A 10,404-nucleotide genomic window follows, 5' to 3' on the forward strand; every position below is an offset into this window, starting at 1 on the left:
ATACTAACTTTAAGAACGAATCCAATTTTAAGCTCGGAAGTAAGACGAGGCGAAAGTTTTGTAACAGATGCCGTAAAATGACCAACTTAACAACTTGTTTCGTCGAAAACGGAAAAATTCGACAGTCAGCGTATTGAAAGAAGAAGTACAATGGAAACTCGGAGTTAAAACGCGAGTTTAAAATTATTTCAACAATTGAAATATCAGTATGGTGTTGCATGACTCAATGACTTGAGTGTATCCTATTTCCTTTCCTCCCCCTATATTTCTCCTACATGCTTTCTCTTTAGCTAGACGAGAACACTACCCCCATTATCGCCAGTCGAATAGGTTTGGGTTCATCAACCCGAGATACATCGATATATCGACGGCGGCTTTATCTAACTGCCCGACTACACCTGATCACACATGCACAAAGCCATCTCCATTTTCAGGATGGTACTCGCTTTTTTCATCGCGTCACAGCCTTGATGGCGATTTGCGTTGACCTTGCATTTTGTTCGGGAGATCAGTCGGATGGTAACGTGATATCATAAGTAACACGATACCAGTAACGCGATATAGCGTCATAGCGTCATTTTTAACAGTGAAACTTTGAATTTCCGCGAGTCATTCGCGTTTTGCCGCAAGCTTCATGAAAACTTTCGGGCGACCTGTATTGTACTTTTAGCGCTGAACGTGATAGCCTGACCCTTTTTTCTCTTACTAGTTTTCGTTGGAAGACCTTCTTTTTCTTATCTTGACGCGCAAATCTCCCGACTGGAAATTCCGTTCCTGTTGAAAAAAAGTCGACCGCATAAAGCCTAGATTATATCTTGTCTTATGAATTTCCCGATGGTCTCGAGTCGGGAAACGTTTTCCGGATTTACGAGAAACACTGCGGAGAGATTTTTATTCGAAACTATGAGAAAACGGCGGATATAATAAAGTAAATCTTCATCCGCAACCTGAAACAACGCACACAGAAGGGAAGCGTTTATAGCGTCGAACCGGCGCATTTTGCCGTTTGCCGTTTATTATTGTCGCAGTTTGTTGCACGATGCGGAACCGCGGAAGCTGAAAGGCGGAAGTAGAACGAATCCCGGTAAAATGCCCGGTTTTCTTTTATTCGAGCTAAATGATCTGTCCGAAGATGCTTTTATCTATTCAACGACTTTATATATGTGCTACTTACGTATCTCAGATAGATTGTGTATCTCATGTTGATTGCCGCAGACGTGAGAAATAAAATCGATGCTCGCGAAATTAAAACGTAATATTCGACAAAAGCTTTATTATTTATTATTATATCAATAATTGGCCTGTCGTTTAAATTTCTGCTGGTTTTCCCGACATAAGGATAAAAAAATAAAAATTCGAAATTATGATTTATGAGCTTTCGAATCTAATTGATCTTTCATTGGCAATGTTTTCATTCTCTGAAATTTTCATCCTCTTTCTGCAACCTGAGTCTTTAAATTTCAGTACAGATTTTTATCTATTTTTTCGGACTATATAAAAATCTGAAAAAAATCTTATATATTCGTGAAAGCATCAAAAATGAAGTTTTACTATCACAAATTTTATTATCATAGAAGTTGGATTTTACGTTTTTTACAGATTTAAATTTATCTACCAGAATTTAAAAAAAATCAATTGTGCTTTGAAATCCAATATTGCCGATGAAGGGTAAACATTTCGAATTGCAGAATTGAATATTTTCTCTTTAAAAATAGATTTTTATTTATAATGATTTCAAAATTTTTTATCTCCTCTCTTATTGTTAATTCAAACTTTATAAATAACTTTATATTAGTATAATTCTAAGTCGTTCACTTTCCCACAAATGTTAGAAAGTCAATTGTAGATGGAGATGTTGGATCAATTAATGCCAACGACATTCGGCAAATATATAGTCATCAATAGCAATTATAAAAATAGCTTACGTAAATGTCCCTTAATATACAAATGTTTCTGTTTCTACGAGTTAAATGCCTGATATTTCTGTCCACTTTTCTTAATCCGATGTGCTTTGATAAATAATGAGAGCGGCACGTCAGAGGAAGTGTATCAAAAGACAAAGCATTAAAAATTGAACGAACCATAGAGATGTACGAAAAAAGTAGCTATTTTAGAATATCGAATAGATATTCTTAAAATTTAGAGGTTCAAATTCATAGGTACAAGTACCAAAGAAATTGAAATTCGAATAATATAAACAAATTTGATGATAATACGTTATACTGTCGCGCAGAATCTTATTTCTCAATAATTTGCAGTGAGAAAACTGTTATTTAATTGGAATATATATACGATTTTATTTGTAGAATTTTTTGCAGTTTAATTGTGTACGCGTAAACGACAAGCATGAATAATTAAATGGAAAGATAGAGACATAAGCGTTTTAAATTATGTACAGCTTTTCTTCAAAGAGCAAAGTAGAGAGCGTGGAAATTTCGCTTAAAAATCAAGACTTTTAAAGCAGAATTTCTCACTTTAACGTCGTTATATCTTTGTACGCGCTATTGGAATAAAAATGTTTTTTTATCAATTTAGTTTGTAATTCACTTGTGCGTCTATATACTCTGTTACGTCTGTATTTGAAACGAGATGATGAAGAAGGTAAAAAGGACAACTTACGGAATGTTTCAGTGGGCGTGCGGGGGTGACTGGAGTGATGGGATGGGGCCAGAGCCCCATGGAGTTCGGGTAGACCCGTCTCCGGCCCAGCTCCCCAGCCCCCTCCGCCATCGATATCGACACCGCTCCTGCCAGCGACGCAGAGGGCCGCCTCGATCGCGATGGAGGCCTCTAGCAATCAACAACAAAAAGAGAAGGAGCCACGCGTTCACAGGCCTTACGCCTTCGACAAGGTACATTCTTTTCCCGCGCGCGAATAAATCATTTCCCAATAGCTGCGTTGCAAACGTAATAACAAACGTATTCAACAGAAGAAGCAGCTTTGCAACTGTTGTTAATCATAATTCTTTAATGATTGATTTGTACATTTAGCTCCAGTGAAGAACTAAGGGTAAATTAAATTCAATCGCATTAAAGAATTTTACAACAACAGTAGCAAAGCTGCTTTTCTTTTTGCTGAGTATGCTGAGTATTGCTGACTAAACGAGTCCAATGACTAATAAACGTCGCTAATGAACTGTAATAATAATCGTTCGTCGCGCGTTTCATCTCTGGCGCAGATGGAGGGGCTGGTGCGGGAGATGCAAGACCCTGAGAGCGGGGTACCCGTGCGCAGCCAAAAACAATTTCTCACCTCGATCCCTTCAGCGTTCATGGGTGAGTGCCATCGGTACCTGCGTTGTGGAGTAAGCGTAAGCGGCCATCACGGCCAGGACACTACAGTAGGCTGCCTGCGTGTTGCAGGTTACGACCTCATCGAGTGGCTGATGGAGCGGCTTGCCATCGAAGAATCAGGTACGGGCTCGTATGTCTACTACTGATCGTTGCCGGCTGCTCTCCGCTGCTGTGCCATTCTGCCATTCTGTCCCTCGCTCGCTCGCTCGCTCACTCGCTCACTCGCTCGGCTCGGCTCGGCTCGGCTCGGTGTCCTCCTCCCAACACGCGCAACCACAACGCTCTGCCTGAGGATGCTAACGACACTATCGATATAGTTTTGCTTCGCAGTATCCATTTGCATCGATATACTTTTCGCTTTGGTGTCTTTAAAGAGGCATATATCGATTACATACTAACACGTCACACTACACAGAATATCCTTTTTCGTTCAAGTCGAATATGAATTATGTACGCTCCTGATTATTGAAAAGATGAGAGATTAATGACGAGGAGAACTCGCGAATTTGCAGCTGAGCAACGGTAAATATTCTCGCGGATTTTCTGGATTTCGTTCAGTTTTTTTTCCTCGCCTCGTGCAAATGAAGACCGTAAATTACACTCCCGTTCCGTCGCGAAGCGAGCGTAATTCGTGTCAAATGCATTTAGAGAATAAATGTTTTCGTAACTCTGAGAAGTTCGCGGATAGTATTTATGAAAATACGATGGATCGATATTTATACATTATAGTATTTTATTAACTAAAAAATCGAATTAATCATTCGTTATTAATCATCTTGGCGAGAAAAAGAGAGAGAGAGAGAGAGAGGGAAAGAGGGAGAAAGGAAAAAAGAAAAGGAGAGCGAGCTGGTGTCCTCTTCGAAGAAAGGTCATCAAAAGCAACACACAATCAATTTCCTAAAAATAACAAAAACTAAAATTTATTGTGGGCATTTCTCGACGTATACGTCCGCTAGAAAAACTGTAAGAACAGACAACCAAAATACGACACAGAGCAATGTGGCATCGTTTGAGTGATCTGCACGACCCTAAGCAACACTAAGCGATCCTTAGAGACACTTCTGTCGATATAAACGTTTCTTCAGATATCAAGATGCATTATTGTGTTTGACAGTAGAGGCGGTCCATATTGCTAATCAACTATGCCAGTATGGCTACTTCTTCCCGGTGAATGACTCCAAGACACTTACTGTTAAGGACGATAGCTCTCTGTATAGGTTTCAGGTGAGTCGTATATTCGAAAGTAATTGAAAGAGTAAAATTTCCAATTTCTCCAAAATCTTTTCAATCATTTCTCATACGAAAAATTGATACGCGTAGACACCCTATTATTGGCCGTGGCAACATAGAACCCCCGACAACGTGGAGTACGCGATCTATCTGGCTAAACGAACTCTGAGGAACAAACAACGTCACGCTCTTGAGGATTATGAGATCGTATGTAAAATCACGTCGTTAACGCGATAACGCGTCGTAAAAATTTATTTAAAGACTTTCTTTCGTAAAAGAAAACCGTACTATCTCTTTAGGAAGCTTTGAACAGCCTGCGTAAGAACTTGCAGAATAAGTGGGACATAATACAACTACAAGCGGAAGAACAGGTGAATAACTATCCGCATACATTATCGCATTTAATTTTCAATAGTATACCGCAAGTATTGTCCCATGTAAATATCAATTCCGCATATTTGAGCACGTGACTCCTTGAAATGCTGCTGATTGTGTGGGCTCAGGTACGCTTATCTAAGGAGCGCAAGAAAGGTGACAAGATAGTGAGCGATTCACAGGAACGAGCATTTTGGAGAGTATATCGGCCACCACCTGGTTGTCTCAGTAGCCTGGAAGTCGTGCCCGTATCCACTCGTTTTCGTCCTGGACTTCCACGACCTCCGTCACGTAAACGCACTCTCACCGATCTGCAACGTGAGGTGAGTGCCAATCTATCATCGGGATTGGCATTCCCGCTCTTTCAAATCTCCGATTTATATACCCGTATATAATTTTAATAGGTGGCCCTTCTACGGAACAGTTTGATACGCACGAGGATAAAAGTTTCGACTGCGATCGAAAATTTGAAATCATACTTCGAAACGTACGTGGAATACGATCCAATGTTCGTACAACCGCATCCTTCCAATCCATGGGTCACCGACGATCATACGTTTTGGCAATTGAATAATAGCTTGTAAGTAATGAAAATCGGATACCTTCATCTATGGAACGCGACAAATTCGATAATATACTTTATATGTCTAGAGTGGACGTTCCTACAGAAAAACGCGTTAAACGATGGGGGCTGTCGATGGAAGAACTTATGTCTGATCCTACAGGTAAACTTTTCGATCGCATTAATAGAACATAGTTCATTCCGCTAGCAAACTCACAAGCACTATTCTACCGCAACAGGTTTACAAGAATTCACGAATTATTTAAGAAAGGAGTACAGCCACGAGAATATAAGATTTTGGCTGGCGGTCAAAGATCTCAGGCATAGTTTTCAAGCACAAATACCTGACAAAGTCAACGAAATTTTTAGGTACGCGTGTGTTACGCTATTTCGATTTGTAAAGATATAATCTATTCGTAACGTTTCGGAAATTCACGCAGAGAATTCCTGGCACCTGGAGCTCCGTGCGAAATCAATATAGACGGGAAAACGATGGAGAGGATTCATCAGGAAATGAAAAATCCGAGCAGATTTACGTTTGATTCCGCCGCGGAGCATGTATATACGCTACTGCTAAAGAAGGACTGCTACCCTAGATTTATTCGTTCCGATCAATATCGTAATCTCTTAGCTGCCGGCGTGCAACCTCTGCAGAAGAAGAGGTGAGCCTATCATCGAATTATACGAAAAGATGGTCTTGCTGAAATGTCTAAGAATTTAGCTGAATACAAATCTAAAAGTAAATTTAAAAGTCGGGCCATCAAAATAATTTTGTAGGATCCTCAAATTGGTCGCTGGAACGTCAAAATGTTTTTACAGCATTGCTCATCATGCTTGTTCCTACGTAATTATTTTCAGATCCAGCTAAACTTTTAGATTATTCAGCAAAATCTTTCCGTGTACGTGTCGTATTAAATCCAGTCTACAATTGCGTAAGCGTAGTTGTAAATAATTGTAGTCGTGGGCCTTAGTCGCAAGATGCACGCATCGAAGCGCCTTGTTTGTTTTTCCAGATTTTTCGGCTTCGGCGGCCAAGCAAAGAAGAAAGTCTCCTCCACTTCGACACCAACGTCTAGCACTTTGCAGCACGCTAACATAGGTAGTGGCGGCAGACGAAGAGGAAGCGACCGGAGTCTGTCTGGAAGCGCCCACGAGCTCGCGGTGTGCGGCGTCCGTGACGTCAGTTCCGCGCCGCGTGTTCCGCACTCCCACAGCCAATCGAATCTCACCGATATCCCATACAGGTATGCGGGGGTTGGGGGGTCCAGAGAGTGGTTCCCGAGAGAGTACCATATATCTGTCCTATGTTGTCCGGCGAGATACGGCTATTCTTGCGCTTTTAGCATGTTATCCATACGCGCGATATCGGGTGGACGTGGCCAATGATAGGCTTATTCGTGCGCGTCGTATTTTCAGGGGAGATCTACCACGACTCGTAAAGATACCTTCGAGGCCTAGTCCACGTAGTATTCAGTAAGTCACCCCCGATACATACCACGGTTTTCTCAATTAAGTGTAGGAGCGGACGGCGCGCGCGGAACGCACAGAACTATAAGAGACCCTCTATCTAATAACAGTCTGGATACGAGCCGTAGTTTTATATGTAAAATAGTAATTTTAAAATGAGAGAGAGACCTACATTTACTATTTCTTTCTCTTTCTCATTCTGTTTTATCTTTTTCTTATGTATTTCTCCCTTCCCCCCTTTCTCCCCTCCCCTTCTCTCTCTCTTTATCTCTCTCTCTCAGGAATTATTAAAGTATGGTGGATCAATCAAAAGTGGCTTTCTCATGTCCAGACTCTTATTAGAGGGTCTCTACACAGAAGAGACTTGTTACTCGCGTTCCTTTCATGTTCCCGTGCCGCGTGCCAGCTCTCGCGTATTTTAAAATAACGATCGAGCAATAACGAGCCCGGTCCGAGATACACGAAGGGAGGACAGTACGAATTATTAACGCGCTCCGTTGCACCGTGCGCTCCACTGTACCTTCGTATCAGACTTTGGCAGACCCTCTTATCTCGGTGTGTTTGAAAACTCTCGCACTCTCAAAGAAATCATTTTATGAAAAGCTCACCAAAATGTGTGTAAAGCGTGTACCATTGATAATAGTATTGTATGACAATATTGTGTTCCTTGATAAATTTCAGTGTTTCTGAATACTATCAAATACTATCCTACATGGAGTATCTCAAAAACATACTTCTGAATCATATTATATTCTCTTTTGATATAAAATAAAAAAAAACGAAGGAAAAACAGTTCTTATTGACCTGTTATCGTATTTTGAGACACTCTGTATAATTGTCTTGATGTCGATATTGTGTCGTCCGTATCAAGCTTACTATACCTCTGTACTCATATATCTCTGTAATATTTTATGTAACACATTACCTATACGTACGATACTTGTCGAGCACATTATTTGCACAGCAAGGAAAGTATGTACCAACTCTTTTCACGTTATAAAATTTTTTTTATGATTTACGTTTTCTGATGCTCGATACATAGAAAAAAAAACGTTTTAGCTGAAGTCTAAAAATCTAAAAATTTAGCTAGATACTAATCTGAAAATAATTTTGTTGTGTTTCCATCAAAATAATTATGTAGAACGCTTAAATATTAATTTACAATGTTGCAAACAGTTTTAACATGCTAGTAATTTGCAATGTAAGCGTCCCACGTTATTTTGACCATCCAAACGAAATTATTTTCAGATTTGCATTTAATTAAATTTTTAGATACTTCAGCAAAACCATTCTTTTCGTGTAAATGTTTTATCCAAATGTTAAAACCCTGCGATTACTCGAATGCGCGATAATATGCAGGATTCTGAGAAATGAAACGATTCCATAACAAAAAAAAAATCGCCTAAAGTCTCCTGCGGGATGCCCCGGGATTATTCGTCTTTGCATCGCTACTTTTCAAGCGAGAATAATTCCGGGAGATCCTTAATAACATTTATATGTATATATATATATATATAAAGACTTATATTTTCCCTAGTCGTTGAATGGAGTCGCATGCATGTAATCGACTGACGTTGATAAAAGACACATACTATATACGCAGAACACACGAAACACGCACACGAAGCGCGTGGTACCTTCTGCCGAAAGCAAACGGTGAAAACTAAATATAATAAAGTTCCTGTTGTCAGGGATGCTGGCGCGACGGAAGTGGCAGTTCGCCCTATGGACGACGTGTGCCCGTGGGAGGCCGTGCCGGGCCCGAGCACGGAACACGGGGCAACGGGAGACGCCGTGTCCTCTGGAAAGACAGTGTCAGCTGATCAGGCCCGACACGTGTGGGACAGTGGCGGTCACGGGACGACCGCACACTCCGTCGAGGCGCGTGCCTCCCGGAAGAATTCGGCACAGTTGGACTCGTGCAGCTCGTCGTCGGACGTCAGCCTTGCTATCGCGGACGTCTCCGAACGGTTGCGGAAGTCGTGTAGTTTGCAACATAGCGGTAGTATAGGTCGGTATACAACTCATTGGAGCAACTCATTGGAAGCGTTCAGTGAACATAACGGCTCGGTAATTGTTGCCAGTGTTTGGAGTTGATTTAAGGAATGTTGCTTTTAACAACTTCCAAGATTGGAAACTTTAAAAGAATTCAAATCTTCCAAGTTAATAACTGTTGAAGTTTAAGGTGCCTTCGACATTTCGAAAAATATATTTGTGCAATTAAAAAGAATAAAAATATATTCGTAATATATTCTAACGTATTTGTATATGAAAAATTGATATGTAATTATTTTATGAAATTATTATATATTCATTACTATATTAATTATATTAAATTGATAATCGTATAAAATTATTAATTAATTAAATAAATAAAATTAATAGTAAAACGAATTAATGATTAATAAAAATTGTATAATTTTTCTTTGAAACTTCGAAGATTGAAATATCAAAATTTCGAAGCTTCGAATGTCGAAGTCTTTGAAGCAAATCAACCAACCAACCAACCACAGACCTTTAAATCCATAAGATAAATCTAGAAAAATATACATATATACCAACAGCAGCGAGTGCTCATTCAACCGTTGTGTTTGCTGAACACACTCAATAAGAAAGAAGACATCGCATGAAAAGTCAAGTTTATCTCTAAATATCGTCTCCTTTTCTGTTTTCAAAACACTCAGGTACATCGACTTCAGGCCCGATAACGCGAAATTATTCTACCTGCTCAGCGAGCGGTCGTATCAGGCTGGCCGAGATAGGTCGTATATCCGTGTCATCCTGTAATTATCCGTCGCCCCAACAGTCATTCGAGTACTCCCACGCGGTGGTCGAAAAGGTGGAAGAGAGATTATCCCTGGAGAAGATCGTGCCCGAGGAGGAAACTGTCGCGGAAGCCGTCGTCGTCAAGGAGAGCCAGCCGAGTCCTAAGTAAGTTACTCACGAGATATACCCGAACGATATTTCGGCTGGCGATCGAGAAACGAAATCCCGTTCCTGTTCCCAGGACGAGCGCGAAGGCGCCCTTGATCAGCATCAGCGCGATCGTAGGCGATCTACCGAGTGACAATTCCACGATGGAGAACGCCGACGAGGACGCGAGCGAAAGCTGTACGGCGAAGGATGCGGGAGAGATCGTGGGTGAGGAGAAAACAAAAGGCGAGGACTCGCGGGCCGACACCGGAGCGGACGTGTCACCGGTGGCCGAGGAACCGGCGACGACCGAGGTGCTGCTGCCCGAGGAGGCGCAGGTCGTGCCTGTCTGGGAACCGGACGCCCAACAGGAGGACCGACCGGCGACGGCGCAGGCAGAGCCTCGGGAGAAGCGTGACAATAATGTTAACGAAGTATGCCCGTGGGAGGACGAGTAAGTACCTGACCCGACCTAAACCGCTTACGCTTGCTGTCGCGACGATCGCTTCCAAAAGTTTCTCTCACCGTACTCTCAAGTAATAACCTCAAGTAATAATGTTCTT

At 41.3% G+C, this 10,404-nt stretch overlaps 2 protein-coding genes across 4 annotated transcripts in view; one reads left to right on the forward strand and one right to left on the reverse strand.

Moving 5' to 3' along the window:
* MICAL-like (protein) overlaps positions 1–10,404 on the reverse strand; it is an 80,213-nt gene that overhangs the window by 61,303 nt on the left and 8,506 nt on the right. The gene's annotated exons all lie outside the window — the stretch shown is intronic.
* LOC105144269 (uncharacterized) overlaps positions 1–10,404 on the forward strand; it is a 31,370-nt gene that overhangs the window by 6,731 nt on the left and 14,235 nt on the right. The window contains exons 2-17 of one of the 3 annotated variants that reach the window (XM_087411132.1): positions 2,632–2,852; positions 3,180–3,276; positions 3,364–3,414; positions 4,412–4,518; positions 4,615–4,731; positions 4,824–4,894; positions 5,021–5,222; positions 5,304–5,479; positions 5,551–5,624; positions 5,701–5,830; positions 5,902–6,123; positions 6,475–6,705; positions 6,878–6,934; positions 8,620–8,939; positions 9,613–9,859; positions 9,936–10,295. In XM_087411132.1, the coding sequence (XP_087267258.1) occupies positions 2,781–2,852; positions 3,180–3,276; positions 3,364–3,414; positions 4,412–4,518; positions 4,615–4,731; positions 4,824–4,894; positions 5,021–5,222; positions 5,304–5,479; positions 5,551–5,624; positions 5,701–5,830; positions 5,902–6,123; positions 6,475–6,705; positions 6,878–6,934; positions 8,620–8,939; positions 9,613–9,859; positions 9,936–10,295 (2,534 nt within the window). In that variant the 5' untranslated portion in view covers positions 2,632–2,780. Of the gene's footprint in view, positions 1–2,631; positions 2,853–3,179; positions 3,415–4,408; positions 4,519–4,614; positions 4,732–4,823; positions 4,895–5,020; positions 5,223–5,303; positions 5,480–5,550; positions 5,625–5,700; positions 5,831–5,901; positions 6,124–6,474; positions 6,706–6,877; positions 6,935–8,619; positions 8,940–9,612; positions 9,860–9,935; positions 10,296–10,404 lie in introns of all 3 variants that reach the window. The other 2 variants (XM_087411130.1, XM_087411131.1) reach the window with 2 other exon arrangements.

This window comes from Acromyrmex echinatior, chromosome 11 (genome assembly GCF_024713525.1).
Source record: "Acromyrmex echinatior isolate Ae372 chromosome 11, ASM2471352v2, whole genome shotgun sequence".
Taxonomy (NCBI): domain Eukaryota; kingdom Metazoa; phylum Arthropoda; class Insecta; order Hymenoptera; family Formicidae; genus Acromyrmex; species Acromyrmex echinatior.